Source organism: Maylandia zebra, linkage group LG2, assembly GCF_041146795.1.
Source record: "Maylandia zebra isolate NMK-2024a linkage group LG2, Mzebra_GT3a, whole genome shotgun sequence".
Classification (NCBI taxonomy): Eukaryota; Metazoa; Chordata; class Actinopteri; order Cichliformes; family Cichlidae; genus Maylandia; species Maylandia zebra.
The window spans coordinates 8331682-8353482 of NC_135168.1; the positions used below are offsets into that span (position 1 = coordinate 8331682).

The following is a 21801-nucleotide window of genomic DNA, read 5'->3' on the forward strand; positions in this document are numbered from 1 at the left end:
TAGACTCCTGGTTGTTGGAGACAAGTGAACAACTTGAGGATAATAAACCTGTCAGAGGGGCTGAAGGATCAGAGCTCATGTTCTTATAGGCTGGATCTGGATTGTGCTTTGATTCGAGTTGAAGACAAAAATATTTCAGAAATGCTGACATGTCCTGCTGGAGAGAAATATTTAAAGTATCATGACTATTTTAGTGACTATTTTTTAATTTTTCTAAAGTGGTAGTGTTCTTTGAACTGAGCACCTCTGATTTATTTCCCATGATTTTAAGAATGAAGCGATGAGTTCATGTTTACTTACAGAGCTTTGTTGGAGGCTTTGACCACTGGCAGCAGCCTCAGAAGAGCCTCCTCTGAAGCAGAGTATTTCTTCAGGTCAAACACATCCAGATCTTCTTCTGATGACAGTAAGATGAAGACCAGAGCTGACCACTGAGCAGGAGACAGTTTACCTGTGGAGAGACTTCCTGATCTCAGGGACTGTTGGATCTCCTCCACTAGAGAACGATCATTCAGTTCATTCAGACAGTGGAACAGATTGATGCTTTTCTCTGCAGACAGATCCTCACTGAGCTTCTCCTTGATGTACTGGACTGTTTTCTTATTGGTCTGTGAGTTACTTCCTGTCTGTGTCATCAGGGCTCGTAAGAGAGTCTGATTGGTCTGCAGGGAAAGACCCAGGAGGAAGCGGAGGAACAAGTCCAGGTGTCCATTTGGACTCTGTAAGGCCTTGTTCACAGCACTCTGGTAGAAGTGTGTCTCTGCAGATTCTCCTGTGTTAGACTTCTTGGGGGTTGTTTGTTCTTCCAGCAGATTGAGTCCAGAGTTGATGAAGGTCAGATGGACATGAAGAGCAGCCAGAAACTCCTGAACACTCAGATGGATGAAGCAGAACACCTTGTCCTGGTACAGTCCTCTCTCCTCTTTAAAGATCTGTGTGAACACTCCTGAGTACACTGAGGCTGCTCTGATATCAATGCCACACTCTGTCAGGTCTGATTCATAGAAGATCAGGTTTCCTTTCTGCAGCTGATCAAAAGCCAGTTTTCCCAGAGACTCCATCATCTTCCTGCTCTCTGGACTCCAGTGTGGATCTGTTGCACGTCCTCCATTATACTTGACCTTCTTCACTTTGGCCTGAACCACCAGGAAGTGGATGTACATTTCAGTCAGGGTGTTGGGCAGTTGTCCTCCCTCTCTGGTTTCCAGGACACGCTCCAGAACTGTAGCAGTGATCCAGCAGAAGACTGGGATGTGGCACATGATGTGGAGGCTTCGAGCTTTCTTGATGTGGGAGATGATCCTGCTGGCCTGCTCCTCATCTCTGAATCGGTTCCTGAAGTACTCCTCCTTCTGTGGGTCAGTGAACCCCCTGACCTCTGTCACCCTGTGAACATACTCAGGGGGGATCTGGTCTGCTGCTGCAGGTCGTGTGGTTATCCAGACGTGAGCATAGGGAAGAAGCGTCCCCCTGATCAGGCTTGTGAGAAGTACATCAACTGTGGTGGGCATCGTAATATCAGTCACACTCTTAGTGTTGTTGAAGTCCAGAGGAAGTCGACACTCATCCAGACCATCAAAGATGAACACAACCTGGAAGTCTTCAAAGCTGCAGATTCCTGCTTCTTTGGTTTCAGTAAAGAAGTGATGAACAAGTCCCACCAAGCTGAACTTTTCCTCTTTCAGCACATTCAGCTCTCTGAAAGTGAATGGAAATATGAACTGGATGTCCTGGTTGGCTTTGTCTTCAGCCCAGTCCAGGCTGTATTTCTGTGTTAAGACTGTTTTCCCAATGCCAGCCACTCCCTTTGTCAGCACTGTTCTGATTGGTTTAAAGATGTCTTCTTGTCTGATGGTTGTTTCTGGTCTGTCTGGTTTCCTGGATGCTGTTTCAATCTGTCTGACCTCATGTTCATCATTGACCTCTGCAGTCCCTCCCTCTGTGATGTAGAGCTCTGTGTAGATCTGATTCAGGAGGGTTGGGTTTCCTGCTTTAGCGATGCCCTCAAACACACACTGGAACTTCTTCTTCAGGGTGGATTTAAGGTTACGATGACAAACAGCAGCTGGAAGTTCTGAATAATAATAATAAAAATACAACTTTAACAATCATATTTTACAAAATGCTGATGACAATTTCTGACCCACTGAGAAATGACTGAACACACTGGTGTCACAAGTCTCTCATTTATCCAGCAGCTTAAACCTTTAGATAAATCCTCTTACGTCTCTGCAGACGGTCAGCCAGCTCCTCCTGCTTCATTCTCCTCAGGAAGTCCACTGTGATCTTCACAAATGCCTCTCTGCTGTTTCTCCTCTGCTCATCATCCTCCCTCTGAAACTCCAAGCACTGGGGCTTATTTGGATTCAGAGCCTTCTGGATCTTCTTCAGCTCGTTCTTCACAAAAGTGATGATGTTGTCCTCCAGCAGCTGGAACAGAATACTTTATGAATGACCCACCACTCTGAACTTTAGTCCACACAACATCCACTTCTTTACCATCAAGGGGCATATCATCCACGAGCTCTTTACCAATTATAGGTTTGACTTTATCTGATTAACTGAGACTTTGTCCACAACTCCACGATCCCAAAACGTTGATGCTGTTCATATGAATGCAGCGATTTCAGTGGGAGAAACATTTCACTGGTGTTCAGAGCTGAACTACCAACAGGTTGATGATCAAAGCCAGAAACTTGGAGATGTTTCAGGTGAATGAGTTGATCGTACAGACAGCTGGTCTTAAAGGTTCACTCTGTTTACACATACAGATCAGTATTTAAGGTTTGACTCTCATCATCCACTGGGGCACAAACTGGGCGTCATCAGGACGCTACAACACAGAACAAACACCATCCCCACAGACACAGCAGCCAGCGAAGCAGAAGAACTTCACATCAAGAAGGTCCTGAGTAAATGTGAACGCTGGTTTGAGGGCGGAGTCAAGGAGGCCATTTATGTGAAAAGGAAAGACCATCTCTGAATGGAGGAGGGGCCTAAGGGTACAACTGTCACCATCTTACAATGCTGTGATTGCAGCCATTCCCCAGCTCTCTGTGAACTGGACTCATGACCATTGATCAACAACCATTGATCAATGGTCCTGACAATATGCGTACCAATGATCAATGAACTGACCTCCCAGCCCATTGTTCCTTCAGTGGGCTGGTTTCAGTCATACAAATGTCCTGTTTATGAGATTGAAACCTGCAGTCAGCTGAGACTGAAGAAGTCACCTGATGATGATGAAACGTTTCTCCCACTGAAAACATCCAGATGAACAGAATCAAGCTTTTTGGGATTTACGTACCTGGATGATTGAGCATCAAGACACAACTCTGTGACTTTTCTCAGATGAATAAATCCTCTCCTCCAGCTTTGTTTACATCTACCAGCCCTGTGGCGCTGCCCAGGGAAATAATCTATGTGAGAGGTGGAAAGTCATACAGGTGTCTGCTCCTGCCTTCAGTTATTTTATCTACTGTGTGTCAACTGGCTGAACCTCCTCCAACTGTCTACTGTCTCCCTAAACTCAACAATGACTTAGTGATCTATCCATTCTCTGACCAAAGACATCCTGCTGCAGGAGGTTAACATAGCAGCCAATGATGATCCCACTCACTGTGAACAACACATTTGGACCTGATTTGCTGCTCTGGTTTACACGTGAACTTCCACTGCTGCTGTCACCAACTTGAGAGGCTCTACAGAAAAACTGGACTTGTCCATAAAAAGATGTATAAAAATCATAAACTACATTATAAGGACAGCATTGCTCAATCAACTCTAATTACTACTGACATGTTATCTCTTCTAACTAAGGTACAGACACTCAAACTTGCTGCTTTCAGTGAGAAGTCAAATGTGTGAATATGAGCTGGAAGCTGCTGAGAGTCCTCCTCCTTCCCGTGGGGTTTACTTTCTCTACTACTTTCACTATAAACACGCCCCTTTCATGCACCTGCAGAGGGCCACCAGCAGATGGAGCTGTCTTAAACAAATCCACTTGGATAGTTAGCTGTAGATGACTTTATCAGTATGATTGTAGGATTTTGAGTTATTCTTTAGATTTATTTAAACTCTTATATTGTGCACAAGCGTTGAGCGACCCATAATTTCTCTGTACTTTTCATAAGAGCAGCCAGACTTTCAGCTGGTTTTTCTTTGCTCTGCAGGTTTTATGAAGGTGTGTCAAAGTTGTTCTTTGGACATTAGCTGCTTTTTAAATCATTTTCAGTCCTCGTACAGGAACATTCTTCAAGCTAAATCCAAGTGTGTTAGACCAGAGTTAACCTGATAGATATGTGTGGGTGTGTAATTCTTAGAAGCTGATTGGCTGCTTTTTATGGGGGCTGGGTCTTTGGAAAGTGTTTTAGTAACACACCCTGAACTGCACACTTTAACAAACAACATGAGATTTTAACAGTAATGTAAAACTCATGTGATTCACTGTTATTAAGCACAAACACATCTATGGCCCTGTTTCCATTAGTAGCTGCTCAGATCGACTCACCACAGGTCACCACGACTGGACTGGATCCACTGGTTTCCATTACAGTTGAGGACCACCTAATGTGGTCGTCTCAATACAGCCGAGTGTCAGCTCACATCATTAGTAAGTGCTAATGCTGCTAATTTCCATCATATTTGTCATTTATTGCTCAAAGTTATTGAAGAAACAGTTATTCAGCTTCATTCCCACTGATCTCGACTACAAACTGTTTCACTTTGGTTTCTGTTTAAAGCCTCGATGTTTAAAACGTTTCCCTGTGATCACATTTGCACCGTCTGATTTCAAAGTTTGTTTCTTTTGGTCATTTAGTCCACAGAGTCCTTGGTGTTCTGAAAGGGACCTATAAATAAATGCATTATTATTAATAATAAAGTAGTTGTTGTACATGTACAGACCATAAATATGGAGTCCAGCTGTGTTTGATGCTGCTGGGCAGACTGACCACTGGGAACCTCTGAGCTCTGCTGGTCCACTCTGTGGAGGAACCATGAAGGATTAGATCAACACAGGATAAAGATCCAGGAGTTTCTGCTCAAATAACTTCATCTGAATCAAGTCTGTCAAGTTTTAAACTCTCAGATTGTGAACATATCAGTAATTTTCAGTCTGTTTTCATGGACGTCCTTTCAGTGGTGATGTCAGGGATGATTTTGAAGAAGCTCATCAAACTGAACCATCAGCAGATCACTGCTCCAAAACCAGAACATGATCCGAGTCTCCCTCCACCACCAGAACACCAGCTTTACTAACGTGGTAGATCAGTGTAGTACAGATCAATAACTGATGAGTCATTTGATCAAAATCACTGAGTGCTTCACGTCTGACCCTCTGATGCTTCTGTAGACATTTTGCATATTTAATGAATGTCTGACAGTTTTACATTCATTCTATGAACACAGTGGAAATGTTGTGTTATAGTCTCCATGTTGTTTCCAGCATCATAAATTCTTAAGTTCAGAAAATTAGATTCTTTCTTCACAGCTGAAAAACAACAACATTTATTCTCTATTGAAATCTGCATCGTCCACTCCAAAGGTCACAATCTGAAGGTAACATCTGGTTTTGTTCCCTGTGGTTAACTCTGAGCATCAGTATGGTGGGATTTATCCACTACATCCACACCACTGTGGTTCAGTGTTGTCCTGATGGAGTAACAGCAGCCAGTATGATCCAGGCTTTAGCTGCTGGGTCTCTGTGTGACCTCTCAGACTGTTTAACAGATCAGACACAAAGAGAATCAGAGCAGCTCTGTTCTTTAAAGACAAACATGAACCCACTCAGGTCACACTTTCCCCACAGATATGAGCATCACTGTCCTCAAACAGCAAATGACCAAGTCGAACATTTGGATCTTTTCTCTTTCATTGTTTTCTTTTTAATGAATCTTTGTAACAATCTGAGGATGTTTCAGGTCATATTTATCCAGGAAACACAAACATGTAAAGGAGTCATCACAGCTCTCTGACCTCGTTGCTCCAGGTTCACCACTGAAGTGTGGAACGTCGCCTTTGGACCGGTCACTCCTCACAGACGGACAGCTGGACCCTGCAGACTGTGACCTCTGACCTCTGCAGACACAAACATGATTGAAGCAGCTGTGATCACACAGACTGCAGATAATGCAGCTGTTTCCTGTCAGTAACATCCTCTTAGATTAGAGTTCAGCTTTTTACAGGAAAACTGGACAAAACTGATTTTTGTTACAAACTCATTTTCATTTCCTCTCAGCTCACAAACACAGTCAGACAATCAACCAGAGTCAACACTGATTATAATGTCAGTGCAGAATTATTTCTGTTACTCAGTGAGTTCAGCTCTCTGACCTCGTTGCTCCAGGTTCACCACTGAAGGCTGGAGGTCGACCTTTGGACCGGTCACTCCTCACAGACGGACAGCTGGACCCTGCAGACTCTGCTCTGTCCTCCTCTTCCTCCATCATCATCTTCAGTCAGTCTGAGAGGTAAACCACAAACACTCAGTGAGTTCACATTAACAGGAGGAACTGAGTTACAGTCGCTGACCTCTGACCTGTCATGTGACCATGAAACCAGGTCAATATGTCTGTAGGTTCAGTCATCCAGGTCATGTGATCTAAGGAGCTTGGAGAGAAAAGAGACGTCTTTAAGTTTCTGGAAGACGTTTCATCTGAGAAGCTTCTTCAGCTCTAAAACCAAACGGTGGAGAGTCCCAGATATTTAAACCTGAGAGGGAAAGAAAGCATGTCGCTGACCCACCACTGATGTTATTTCAAGGAGGAAACTGAGAGCCTTTGCACCAGGAGCACAAACATCAGCTCCAGCAATGATCCACTGATGTGTTTTTATTCCATGTATGAATGTTGTTATTGACAGAGATGACGTTTGTGTGTCAGTGATGCAGTGACTGTTGTTGTTACCTGTACAGGCTGGTTAGACTCTATGAAACAGATCATACAGATCTCTGCATGTTAGAAGAGACTATTAAAGGTCATGAATGAGACAAAGGCAGGGAGGCGTCCTTTACAGCTAAACAGCAGAGTGAGAGAACAGCCAGCACCTCTACATTTATCACATTATACAGCACATGTATGATACTGACAGGGATGAGAAGAATTTAGTGATTCTGATCCCATCATTGATATTACTTATTGATTCTCAGTAGCTCTGCTCTGACAGTCACCACCATCACTGAGCAGCATATCAAAGACATTTGTGCACATTAACTGCATGTTGTGGCTCAAATGTTTGTGCATGTTGGAGGCATTTCCTCTTTGTTGTGATCAGTGTTGGTCATTACTCAAAACAGTCATTATTACACATATTACACAGAACACTTTGATTAAAAGTAATGGAGTACGTTACTTCATTACTCCTCATAACATTACTTTGATGTTACTGTGTAAAATGAACAAATGAGCATGTAACAACATAAAGCTGAGGTACAGCCCCACACACCAACACAGATCCTGATGAGGTCACGTGATGTTTCTCTGAGTGTTTATGAACACAAATCAAAGATGAAACAGCACAAAGACACTTCAAAGTGATTCTACTGTAGAAACATGAACAGGTAGAAACCTGCAGCCTGACTGCTCATCACTTTGTTACCTGTTCAAGTTCAGCAGCAGCAGCTCACTTTATCACGGTGCTGGTCTGGGGTCAGTGTTTACTCAGCTTTAACCTCACTCTGGGTTCTAGGTTAGCTTAGTGTTAGCTTAGCTTTAGCTTAGCGTTAGCATGCTGTGTGCTAGCTCAGCCTCAGAGCTCTGCAGGTGTCTCGTGTGTAAACATTAATCACAGTGACAGTAAAGGAGGTAAAGGGCTGTGACGTCATCACGTACGCTGCGTCCTCTGTGGGCTCTGAGTGAACTCAAAGTACAAACTACAAGTACACAAACACGAACGTAGCTCAGAGTGGCGGACACACTCGGCCTCGTTGGTCCAGCTGTGAGTCCGTTACCGTGAACTATGGAGCGGCAGATTTGTGCTGAACTAAGCTGCACACAGCTGATGTTAGCCAGGAAACATTACACACTGACTTTAATGGAGAGACCGGAAATACAAACACACACAGTTTGTTGTGTGAAGAAATCAAACACGAGCTGAACAAACAGTAAAGTTCCTAAAGACAAACTGTTAAAGGAGGAAACAAAGCAAACTTACAGTTTCTTCACACACCAACAACAAGCTCCACTCCACACCTGGGCCCTATTTCAGGAAGCCGGTTTAGAAAACTCAGAGTGAAAAACGACACTCACGATTGAGTAACCCCGAACTGTCCAACTCGGAATATTCCGTTTCAGAAAGGCTGATAACAATTAGTTCAGTCAACGCGGAGTTGCTTTAACCCCAAGTGAAGCGCGCGGACGAGGATACATAAAGCCCTGATAAACGGAGCACAGATTAAGCGAGTCACCATAGAGACGGAGGGAAAGAAGGCGCGGTCAATGCATCTTACAGCGCTTGAGGACGAAATTCTGATGGCAGTATATGCCGATAACATGCAAATTCCGCGGAAAAAAGTAACACAGCCTCAGCTGCAAAAGCATGCATGGCAAAACATAGCCGACAGAGTCAATGCGTGAGTGTTAATATAAACATTGATCGAGGGATTTCCACCCATTTAACACGTTATTTTATCATATGTTATTTTATTTGTTATTTTATACATTTTATTTTGTGATGTGATGTGAGCGCAGGTGCAACCCAACAGGCCCCAAACGTGCCTGGCAGCAAGTAAAAATGAAATATAAAAATATAGTCCAAACAGGTAAGGTGTAATTGTATTATGAGCCATAGTGCTTGGTCTGTTTGTCCGATGTAAATCAATTGCAGTTAGAGGCTACATTAATTTCCCCTCTGTAAGCACTTATTGAAATTATCTGAGCACATTACAAGTACATATTTGCTTACTCTGTATGCTCAAATGTGGCCCGTTATAGCCAACAGAAAAAAAGCGGAGGCCCGAAAAACAGGTGGGGGTCCTCCACCACCACCACTCACAGAGGCTGAGCAGTTGGCCCTCAGCCAAAACAGTGGGCGCCCTGTGGCCGAAGGCATCTCTGCGGGGACATCCTCTGAGTCAATAACCCCACAAGACACAAGTGCCTACATAAGGGGTAAATTCAAAATAATACATGATGTGCATACATCCTTTCTTCACAGTCACCTTTGCAGTGCGACACATTCATTTGATAAACTCTTTACCATAATGGATTATTTTGTAGTGAAGTTATTTACCTACTGATTTTGCCTTCCCTCAGTCTTGGTTGTCTTTGAGAGCATAATGACAATGAAGTGTAAGGTGATTGGTATGTTTGTTAATTGCCATTTGGTCCCTTGTAAGTTATAAGTGACCTGTATAAACCTCATATTCTACCAGTTGATGGTGGTGGTGTACTGCATCTGGTGCAGCCTCCTGTTGAGCCAGACCAACATGCAGTTGTGAGTAATACTCCACAGATTATATGAGTTTACAGTAGAACAGCAATGTTGTTTATTTCTTTACTACAGGAAAATAATGAAGAAACATTGACAGCTGTTACAGAGGAGGAAGCAACAGAGACACTTTATGAGGTTTACATCTTTTAATACTTTTTGTACAGGAAACACAGGCGACCAATAAAGCCAGTTGAACAAAAAATCAGTTTATTCTTCTTTCAACATGTTGAGGTGATGGGTCAAAAGAAATGATTGTGACATATGGTGTCTCTGACTGCTCTTCCATCTTGTATGTCCGTGGGAGGGTCAGGATGTTCATGGTTTGGATCACTGCTGATGTTTGGTTCAGAAGGACAGTGTTCTCCTCTAATTGTGGCAATGTTGTGAAGAATCACACATGCCACAATAATGTCACATGCCCTTTCTGGGGTGACCCTGAGTCTTTGCAGGCACTGGAACCGGGCCTTAAGCATTCCGATAGTCATTTCAACTCTGGCTCTTGTCCTGCAATTAGCCAGATTATATCGCTGCTGTGGGCCCGGTTCAGGGTCAGGGTAAGGGGTAAGCAAATAGGGTAAACATGGATACCCCCTATCACCAAGCAAGTAGCCAGTGAACTCTCCTAAGACAGAAGGATACACTTCAGTTCAAATGTCCCTGAAGCAATTGGTCTTTATATATTTTAAAGTATTCTCAACTCACCATGTCCAAATTTTGTGCTCAGTGTACATTCACGGAATATTTGTGAGTCATGGACAGAGCCTGGCCGCTTGGCTTCCACATTTGTGATAATGTTGGCAGCATCACATATGATCTTCACAGTGCAGAGAACACAAATTAGCATCCATTACTATAATGAAATAATTTGTTAGTTTGAAATGCTACAGGGAACTATGTACCTGTACATTAATGCTGTGGAAAGACTTCCTGTTCACATAGTCTCCTTCATTTACTAAAGGAGCAATGACTGGAATGTGAGTGCCATGTATACAGCCAATCACGCCTGGGAACCCTGAAAATAAATGTAAAATTTAAGTAGTAGTCCAAGTATCACCACATCATAAATTAAGTTTTGTTCATCCTGATACCTGCAATTTTGTGGCATCCCTCTTTGATGAATCTTGTGGGTCTGTGACCGGGGAACACCACAAACGAGTACAGGAGACGTTTCAGTGCAACTGTAACATTCCTGACTGCCCGACAGACGGTAGCCTTGGAAACGTGCTCAGCGTCACCAATATTATACAGAAAGCTCCCGTTTGCAAAAAACCGAAGTGCAATACAAATAATATGTACAGAACTGAGAGAATGTCCGCGATGTGTCACATGAGCAATATTAGGCCTGAGGATGTTATCCAAATAAATTATAGATTGTGCTGAGAAACGGTAACGTTCACACAGGAAATCATCAGGAAATGATAAAATGTCCAAACACGCTCTGATCATTCTCTCCCGGCGGAGAGCTCTGCGGAGAATTTGGGCTTCACGATCTACTGGCTCTTCAAGGAAGGAGCACGCCATGTCTGACACTTCCTACAGTCAGGTTTCTGACAAAGGGGCGGAGACAGTCAGGGTTAGTTGTAGTAAACCTGCTAGGGGGCAGGTTAGCTTCACGGCGTGTGTCGTCATAGTGACTCACTCAGGCTGCAGCTGAACTCGCTTTGTGAAACCGAAAACCCAGAGTTTTCGTTAACTCAGGGTATACTTACTCAGTTTTTCCACTAAACCGGCTTCCTGAAACAGGGCCCTGGACACTAAACACGGACACACAGGTGAGCTGCTTCCTGGAAGGAGGCGGGGCTCCACCTGAAACTCAGCACAGGTGGGAGGGGCTCAGCTCTGTGTGTGCTGATGTGTTAACTTTAAAAATATGCCGTCTGACTGCTCAGACTGAGTCAGAGTAAAGTTCACATGCTGACGTGTGGAGACATGAAACCTTGTTGTAGCTGCAGGTGTGAACACACTGATCCCAGATCAGCTCTGCTGTATTTGTAACATGAACATTTCTGCTGCAAAGCTTCAAATGTTCAGCATGTTTCTCTGTTTCCAGTCTATAGATCCAGTCACACTTTCTACCTTCACCTGTGCAGTAAAGACTGAGAGCAGAGCTGAAAGCAAGCGTCCAATCAGTGAGCAGCATCAACACCTGAGCTTCATTCAGACTCTGTTATTGAAGATGTTGTTGGTACAAAGTTCATCTGCTGCTCACATGAATCCATGAAAGATTTATTTCACTGAATGTTTCTTCAAAGCTCATTTCAACCTGTTGAAGTCATGAATGAAAGTGCAGACTGAGAGTGGATCACATGATGTTTGAGGTGTGTCATGTGACATGTTCAGTATTGTCACACATGTCTAGATTGTCCCTGATATCATAACTGCTCAAACACTGATGATTATATTTGAAGAATTATTCCTGATGGCAGCAAAGTTTGAATGGAGCTCTCTGTCTGTGCTGATTTGTCGCCCTCTGGAGGTCAAAGCACAAACTGCATGATGTCACTGTAACCACCACAGTGACAGGAAGTGTTTTTATGACTGAAACACTGAAATGATGCTAACGGCTGTCGTTAGGCTCACTGACAGCAGTGCTGATGTGTTCATGTCAAACACTGGCTCAGGTCAGACTCCTTCATCCTTCTCCAGCGTGAGGCCGCCCTCAGACCCACAGGAGCTCTGACCTTTGACCTCCTGACCCTAACCATTTTAGTCTTGTTGCATCTTTAAATGCAAATCCATCCAAACTGTAGCCAAGCAAAAGAAGCTGGAAGCTGTTCTATGAATGATGTTGTCGAAGGAGCTTGGAAAGAAAAGCGTCTGGACTTCTTTAAGTTGCTTGAAGAGGGACATGGACGTCTTAACGCCCACTCACATCCTGGGACATTTGATCACAGGAAATCACATGATAGCGTGGGGCTAGATCTCACAATGTGTTCATCCAAAACCTTGGCTGATTGTGACCCACACCCGTTTTCACTGAGGAGGAGGAGTTTCACATCCTGAACATGTGACAGCCTGGTTTAAAGGGACCAAAAGTAACTGGACACCTGATTCAGTTCAGGTTTATTCATCCGCTCCAAACCACACCAGCAGTCACCTCCAGGGAACCAGCTGATCCATGTAACTGGGGACAGACCACAGCCCAGAGCACTGGTTCATGATGTGTTTGTGGACTGTAGGTTGTTTGGATAGAGATGAGATGTACTCAGCAGTCTGTCTCTAATGTTTAATGAAATGTTCTGAAGATGATAATAACTTGTGATTTTCTTTTGAATGAATCTTTAATCGTGTTGTAGGGCCTCTGACTCTCATGAAGATTTTCACATCAATGTGCTTTTCACAAAGATATTAACAATGAAAATGACGCGCAGCCCTGAACTACTCATGCGTTAACTCAGCGGTTCCCAACCCCCGGGTCACGGACCGGTCCGTGAGTCGTTTGGTACCGGGCCGTGAGAGTCGAGGCTCGGTGTGAAATTGATGGTTGATAGGTTTGTAGCATAAACCTGTTCGCTGGATCGTTCAATCCAGCTACACAGCAAAGCAAGACACGAGTAGTTCTTTCTGTTTCTCGTGCACGGGAGAGACCTGGACCAATGCCGTTCCTTCGCTTGACCACAGTTGCTCTCGTCCGTTCCCTCGTAACACTGTTCTTTTATTGAGGTTACATGAACATACATAGGTTCATTAACATACACGTGAACAAAGGTACCAGTCTGTATGTTATGTAGGTGTGTGTGTGTGTGTGTGTGTGTGTGTGTGTGTGTGTGTGTGTGTGTGCTGGTCTGGAAGTCCAGCAGTTCATCTAAACAAAAGGCACTTAGACTAAAACAGACATCCTACCACAAAACAATAAGAAGGTAGCACCTCTCCCATGATCCCAGGACGTGGGTGTGAATGCCAGAACACTCTGGAGTCACACAAAGTCTTTAAAGACTACTATCATTACACAATTGGTTCTACACCTCTGAGCATATATGGTTAGATATTCCCCAATAACAATGACAATGATAAAATATAAATCCAACAATGGTTTTCAGGGTTTTTATCGTTAACTTCGTTTCCCTGGGTCTTTCCCGTGTTGTAGTCGTGTGTCTTATTTTGAAAGAAATGTTTACGCGTTACCATAGCGACCAGAGAGCATTAAGGGTGCAGACAGGTGCATCCAACAACATTTTATTTTCCCTTATTTGATTTATGGACCTAACTGTATGAACTGGACTTTGGCTTTAATGCTGCTCCTCTTCATCATTGCTGTGTTGCATTTCCATCATCCTGCTGCTGGATTCACTGCAGGCTTTAACAAACACTCCTTTGGGTCCAGGCCCAGCCACGTGTTTGTAAGCTGCTGTGCTCCTCACAAATAAAGCCTGAAGCAGCTCAGACTGTTAGAAGCAGCACTGAGCCCTGTTACAGTTATAGTGTTAGAGCAACGGCTGCAGCCTACAGCATTTAAACTAGCTGTGTAATACTTCAGCTTTACATCATGCAGTAGTAGTTTATTAAACCCCCCAAAATATGACTATCCAGAGTTGGGACCAGGAAGCAGAGTTGCAGTCTTACACGCCTCTCTGCAGCTTCTCTCCTCCTGCTACCCCCCCAAAAACCCATCTCCATAGAGACTGTGTCAGCTTCCAAACAGACAAAAAACAAACTAAAAACCAGCAACAAACAACTTAAACATAAACAATCACAAAGAAAGAACAATACAGTATCCACATCTGAACCAAAGAGTAAAGCAGTGAAATGTGGATTATTAAACATTAGGTCTCTCTCCTCCAAGTCTCTGTTAGTACATGTTAGTAAAAACATTTCTGCATTTTATCCATATTTTATTTTTAACTCAAAATCAAAGATTCCAGATTCTCCTACATGTTGGTTTTGAATCAGATAGGACGACAGATTTCAGGTGGCCCTGTGTCTTTCTCTATTACATTTGCCACTGTGTAACTCAAAGTTATTTAAGGACTAGTTTATTTCAATGGATGAGTTTACTGACTGATGCTTCTCTGTAGTCTAAGCCGAGTCGATATATTTGATTCCATGTTTGGTGTGATTTTCAAAGTCAGCAGCAGCAAACCCATACGGTAAAAAAATACATTTTTCCTGGCCAAAATATATTTCAAATATATGGTAAATATATTTTGTATTTGTGATGCTCCAAAAAAATATATTTTTGAAATTGAAAATATATTTCTTTCAAACCAAAATACATTTCAAAACATATTTTAGGGTGAAGAAAATACATTTCCAACCTTACAGTAGAATGTATATCAAAGTATCCTTTATTTAAAATATATTTAGTGCAATAATGATGATAATGATAACAATACTAAAAGTAACATGTTTTATGCACATCTGCAAAAAACAGTTGGATTCAAACAAAACAGAGTCAAAGGTCTATCACGAATTAGGTTGTTTATTCATTTGCTTACAGTATTTCACATTACACAATATCTCACTATAATGTAGCGTTCATTGACTTTGAAATTATCTGTCAGTGATACAGTAAACAAGATACAACAACTGCTATGTACACTTTAGTTTTTGACAATATATACAATTTAGTACTTAAAGGAACACACTCCACTGTTTTGGAAATAGGCTCATTCTCCATCTCCCTCAGAGTTAAAAATGCAGCGTCTTCTTTCTAGATCCGTACGTTAATAGGGCTCTGGAGCGTGATCTTACGGGATGGGGCGTAGCCAGGATTTTTGGTCAAGGCGCCATATTAGCAGGCCAAACAAATGCTTGCTGTGTGGTCGGTTGTAATGTTAGATTGCACTACCGACAAAGGAATAAGCTTGAAAACAGGCTCTCTTTTCATTGTTTCCTCACCTGGAAACATCATGAGGGAGCTTATGTGTTGGATGTTACCAAAAGAAGGCGTCTAGCCTGGATAGCAGCTGCGAGACAAGCTGATATTCAGTTCTCTACCAGCCACAGATATCTGTTGGTGTGCTCCAGTATTTTCATTCAGGTAAGTTCTAAATAAGTTCATATTATTCTTTATAGCCTGTTAATTTTATTTTCAATGCGCTCTGAGATCATAGCACAAACTTAGAACAAACATGCAGAACTACCTTCTATTTATAGAGTTGCTAATTATTTGGCATTATTGCAACAAACCAGCCTATGAAATGAATGAAACAAATCCTGACTGGGTTCCAACACTACACATGGGGCACTACGAAATCCCTGCTTCAAACTACATGCTACATACCACCATGCCAATCAGATTACTTCTTCCATGTGAGGGTAAAAAGGTGACCTTCCTGGATAAGATGGCAAAGGTTTGCTGCGTTTTGGTGAACATGTGCCCCAGTGTGGTAGTAAAACCAGGGAAAAATGCTCTTGTTAAATACTTTTAAGTCTTGTGCTGTTTATGTAGTGATAAGTTTTCAAAAGAGACAGTAAATTACAGAATGCTAGTAGTGGGTGATATTATACAAATGCTGTCATGATTTTATGTGAACATTTTGTCATTTGTAAACTATACATAACATTTTTTCTACATTGTAACTGATGTGATGTTCGACAAAGTGCTTTTAATTAAAAATAGGCAAACATTTCTTTGTTTCTTTATTCAACTTTTGAACAGTGGTATTTAGTAAGTACATATTCAGTAAATGCAAAGTATTTACATGGCCCCCTAAATTAAAACACTATGAGTTATTCAGAACAGAACTATGCTTGGAAAAATATTGTCCCATCAGTTGATCCAACTCCTCCACAGTAGCAGGTGGAACTTTTCTTTTTTGAGGATGGCTTCTTTTACCTGTCACAACGAATGGTCTGTTTATGTTTTGATCAAGAGCCTTTTTTTGAGCAGCTGAAGAGGAGAAGTCTATCTTATGGCCAACCTCTGGCTGTATCTTGGTCATATTACCCAGCAAAACCCAGTATGCAGGTTCATCTGTAACAGTCCTTGTGCCACAGATCCTCACTGTTGCTTCTACATTAAACAGAAGAGCAGTGACATGGCTGCAAGTCTCCACGACTCTAGTCATACAGCTGCAGTGGGCGGCTTCAACCTTCCCTGTGATGCTCACAATGACCTGTGGCTGCAATGCTGCAATTCAGTCTTTAAGAGTGCAGGACCTGAAGCACACACAGACAAAGTTCATTTAAAGACAAGAACTTTAATAAGCCAAGGCCGACACAAATGTGTTTTATTTACTTTCAAATCCATTTATCATAAATGTAACAAATAAAGTGTTTTTATGTATCCATCTATAGAACGCTGCATGTTATATTCTAAATCTGCATGTTTCTTTTTAGAAACCTATCAGCAAAAAATGAACCTAAAGTATGTAATGAATGTATTTTTAGTGACACAGGACACAAACAAGGAAGCAAATCAAATCAAATCACAAATCAAATCACTTTTTATTGTCACATCACATGTGCAGGTACATTGGTACAGCACATGTGAGTGAAATTCTTGTGTGCAAGATGTGTAATTAGGATTATTTATAATAAATATGAATTAATTAGGGCAATTTCTTTAACCATAAAGAATAACTAAATCCTTCAGGACAATGTCACATCAATGCACTGAACTCACTATGTTATCCCTCTAACAGAGCCTCTACATGTTCTCACTGTAATTTCCCCCTCACGAATGAATTTTTACTAGCACTAATTTGAATGCTGGGGGGAATCAAACGCATTTTACTCGCAGTACTCAAGCTGACTTACCTTTGCTTGAATGACGGCGTACTCACAACGTGGAGGCTTAAAAATAGCCAAATCTTGTACCCAGTCCTTGGTGAATTGGATGTGCGCCTCCAGAGATTTATAATTGCGAAATTGGTGCGCCGTGTATGCTCTGACTCCACAGACAAGGTATGAGAGTAGATCATGCTAAGTCAATAGCGGTTTGGTCTTCAGGGTTTCTACTCCACGGCTATATTTCATACGGGTCCACATTTCAACAATCAAGTACCGTCTCTTTGCATCTGGACAGAATCTGTCTCTATACCGTCATTTTCTTTTGAGCTACGTTTCAGAATGGTTCGTAGCAAACTTGTTTTGATTCGTGACCTGCCAAGATGGTGCTGCGCTCCCACAATGCATTGCGACATTACGTCAACTCCAAAGCCCTTTGCGTGCAGGAGTGTATGCGCATGCGCATTGCCACGGTGGTTTAAAAAATAAAGATATAATGAAAAGTAATTAATAAAAATAAAATATTTAAACATTCCCACAAATGTGCAATGAACGTGCAAAAACTCTCTTTAGTAGTTGTTACTGTTTCTTTCTTTCTTCTTTTTTTTTTTTTTTGAAAAATAACGACGTCTCTGAGGCGCGAAATCTGACAGCGAGAGGAACGGCCGGATACAGGAGACGGGAAGAAACAAGCCGATTATGTTCGCGTTAATTAAGTGGTTGGAAGATGTAAAATTCTCAATTCTGCCAACTGAACATATACGAGATTTTAATGAGGATGAATAATTAGCCGGCATGGAGGAAACGGACCTTTATTTCATGGAGTGGCGACAAGAAGCCAAGGCGGGTGGCCAGTCTAAGAAGCCTCCATCATCAAGCTAGCAGGTGCCTTTTCCCATATAATATTACTTTATTCTCGTGTATTTGGAACGGAAGCGTAGAGCTGCCACCCAGGCAAAAGAGAAATATAAGTATATCACGTTATAACGTGAAAAGTTTATCGTTCTAACAATATACTATCATGTTTGAACAACATGTTTGAACAACATTGTACGAAAAATGTACAAAATTATCACGTCCGTACAATATTGTGCGAACGTGACAATTATGTATATTATAATAATGTGATATTATATTATACAAACATGAAAAGCATAATGTTAGAACAATAAACATTTCACGTCATAACGTGATACAGCTCTATTTTTCTTTTGCCTGGGTGGCAGCTCCACGCTTTCATAATTTGGTAATCAAAATATGTAACTTAATTAATTATATTGTGACGTACTTTTGCCTTTTCTTATTATTCTGCCTTCTCAATAACTATCAAAGCCTATTCACATTTAATTTGGCTTTCACAGAAATCCTACCTCTCCTTCTGGCTACAGAGTACTTACCAAGGTTAGAAAGAAAGAACAGTTATGCTTTATTAATGTTCGCTAATTACAATGTTCCACATTTCCTTGCTTTTTAAGTCATTTTTAGGCTTTTTAGAGTTTTTGTTTTTTATTTTTTTTAGCAGTAATGTTTCTGCCTATTTATTTCAGCCCATGAAATCGAATGCAGATCTTCCTAATGTGAGATTTACATAAATGTAAGTAATTTTGTTTGTCATTGTCATTAATGTTGTTGCTGTTGTTGTTTTTGTGCAGTTTGCAATCATATAAACCTAGCAAGCATCAGTCAGCACAGTGACTAACCTAAACAGATTCTTGCTTTATTCACATATATTATATGTAATTATATATACCTGCACATTGTACCTAGGGTTGCAGCCACTTGGCCCCACCCCATTGTTGTGACAGCCCTGATTGTACTTATACACTGCATCTGAACAGGGAACAGTCTGCCACATTAATGTATTTTTAAGTGACTTGTTTGTAATACATGAATTTGTTTCTTACAGATGTCAAAGTCTCAACCTCATGCTGCCCTCCCCCATCCTCCTAAAGTAAGTATTTGTTGTTGTAGTTTTTTATGCGGTGTCTGTGTCACATGCTAATCATAATTATTGAAATAACTGTTTTCTAACAGATTTTCCAAAACACTAGTTATGTTTGTTGTCATTCAGACCAGTACTACTGCTTAGACATTGTTTAGTGGTCATGCATGTTTGACAAGCTCGTTATGATACCAAAACAGTAGGCCTATCACAATAATCGATATATCGACTTAACACACAGTACATGTACATGACCTCAATAATTGTTGATGATGTAATTTATGTGCCATTATATTTACAAAAATAAAATATAATGATAACAAAACAATAACATTAAATATCATTGTTTTCTATTTGTTAGAAAACTTACTATTTATTCAAGTTTTTAAGGTATCTAATATTTTGATTCCTAATTTCAATGATCTAAATACTTTAAGAATTAGATGTTGGTTTGTCAATTGAAAGTGTGTAGATCTTGCATTATTATGGTGTTATATTATGATTATACATTCAAAGACATAAAATGGTCTTAAAATGACAATGACATAACTTGTCGCAATTGTTTATGGGGCAATATACCGACCAACAAAAAGTCGTTATCGTAACAGGCCTTCAAAACAGACGGTTTTATGATTGATAAATTAAAAAAATAAATACATTTAATTTCTCTGAGATTCTCTAATATTCAGTTACAGTTCACAACACAGCTACCCGTACATGCAGTATTATACTGTAAATATAAATCTCTGCATTTAGCATCCCACTAGAAGCGTCACAGTTACTGCCTCTTTTTTTTTTTTTTTACAAATACCTGTACTATCACTAACACATTTACTGTTTTACTTTTAGCCTGTGGATACAAATGCAGATTTCCTTAATGTAAGTTGTGCATTTTAATTACATCATGTTATTTTTATTATTATTTATTTATTTATTTTATTTTACATTCAAATATTTCAAGCTTCTTGGTTAAAGAAGCTTGATTGCTAGTAGGTAAAGAATAGTTCACCTATAATTCATATTCCCAATTAATTTCTCACCTCTGATTGAATGCCTTTGTTTGTTTTCCTATAACAAAACATTTTTGCTGGATATATATGGTGAATTTATATGCATAGATACAGTCGTAGTGCTTGACACATGCAAACAGCAGTAGAAGGAAATAATTACAATCATGATGTTGATTGCTGATGTCAGTATATATATTTTAGAGGAATGTTTTGTTTTTCACCCAAAATGAACTATATTGCTTCAGAAGAGATTTATTACCCTACCGGAATCTTATATATTGTTCTGTTTTTTGTTTGTTTTTGTTATTTTCAGGTTCAATGGTGCGTGTTCTTCTAATGGCCGCCTTCCCACTGGAGGTTTTGATCCACAGCAATTTAAAAGGTAATCAGCTTTGAAAGTCAGTTCAAATGGTTAGCTAATAGTACTTTAAAAAGCCTACAACTCTGTCACCAGTTTCTTTACCAAAAATTACCCATAAAAGTATCGCTCAATAGCATATATTGCTTAGTTGTACAAATATCAAATTTTTGGAAATCTAAAACTAGTCAAACACTCAAATGTTCATGCTTTTTATAGGAGGACAGAGCAAAACGGACATCGGCGCAGAGTGAAGAACTGCCCTTGATAAGGACACTATGACAGCCATATATAGTATGTGAAGACTTTCTGTGTATCTAAAATTGCATACAGCACAAGTAACTTACTTTGCAACCATTAAAATAGGTTGTAAAGTAAGTTACCAATACAAATAGGTGATGATGCATTGTAGTGGTTGGTCTCAGACAAAGAAGGTCAACAGATTTATGAATGCTGGAAGGTAAGGAGAGACGACCAAAAGGGGTGTTAGCATTACTGTAATGTGAACTGGATAGACTTCCTATCTAGGAAAAAAAAAGAGGTAAATTATGCGTAAAATATATCTGTATTAATATCTGTATCTGTATAAACAGAAATATCTGTTTGCTAAATGAAGCCAGCTAACATAAATCACATTTTTATTTTAACTCTGATAAAAGTAATAGAACTGTGACTTTTGTTTGTTACAGTGGGGGTAAGGAAGGGGTTTCCCAGCGTGTCCAGAAGGGCTTTGAGGATTGCAGTGAAAGCTGGGGGAACTGAGACTGTGTGTGTATATATATATATATATATATATATATATATATATATATATATATATATATATATATATATATATATATATATATATATATATATATATATATATATATATATATATACACACACACATATATGTATATGTGTGTGTGTATATATATATATATATATATATATATATATACACACACACATATACATATATGTGTGTGTGTATATATATATATATATATATATATATATATATATATATACACACATATACATATATGTGTGTGTGTATATATGTATATATATATATATATATATATACACACATATATGTATATGTGTGTGTGTTTCTTTTAGAATGTTTAAGTATGTAATGAGAATAAACTTATAAAATGAATATTCCTTGCTTGATTGATATGCTATATGTATGTTTTAAACATCAAATAAAGATTTCTTTCAGATGTTACATGTGAATGTGTTTTCTTAGAAATATATGAAGGGTTAAATTTATATTTTTTTGAATGATTTTAAATACATTTAAATTGTATTTTGAAATATATTTTATTAATATATTTCAAAATATACAAAAAATGGCCAAAAAATATATGTGCTAAAATACATTTCAAAATATATAAATA

At 40.1% G+C, this 21801-nt stretch overlaps 1 protein-coding gene and 2 long non-coding RNA genes across 3 annotated transcripts in view; 1 reads left to right on the forward strand and 2 right to left on the reverse strand.

The window, feature by feature from the left end:
• LOC143413398 (uncharacterized) overlaps positions 1-8369 on the reverse strand; it is a 38448-nt gene extending 30079 nt beyond the window's left edge. Inside the window, exons 1-6 of the mRNA XM_076876369.1 lie at positions 8155-8369; positions 6337-6466; positions 5980-6081; positions 4909-4987; positions 2226-2430; positions 1162-2074 (exon numbers count right to left, since the gene is read on the reverse strand). Coding sequence (XP_076732484.1) covers positions 1162-2074; positions 2226-2430; positions 4909-4987; positions 5980-6081; positions 6337-6455 — 1418 coding nt within the window. The 5' untranslated portion in view covers positions 6456-6466; positions 8155-8369. The remainder of the gene's footprint in view (positions 1-1161; positions 2075-2225; positions 2431-4908; positions 4988-5979; positions 6082-6336; positions 6467-8154) is intronic.
• A 1231-nt stretch (positions 8370-9600) lies between these two features.
• Positions 9601-10411, reverse strand: LOC143413502 (uncharacterized). Its single transcript, XR_013094110.1, has 3 exons — positions 10332-10411; positions 10135-10246; positions 9601-10054 (listed from the first exon to the last, which is right to left on the reverse strand). It is a non-coding gene; the product is annotated as an uncharacterized LOC143413502 (long non-coding RNA).
• Positions 10412-17865: 7454 nt separating this feature from the next.
• On the forward strand, positions 17866-20725 carry LOC112432188 (uncharacterized). The gene is made up of 7 exons (XR_003022878.2): positions 17866-17988; positions 18465-18504; positions 18651-18697; positions 19010-19054; positions 19895-19924; positions 20369-20437; positions 20633-20725. It is a non-coding gene; the product is annotated as an uncharacterized LOC112432188 (long non-coding RNA).
• Positions 20726-21801: the final 1076 nt, after the last annotated feature.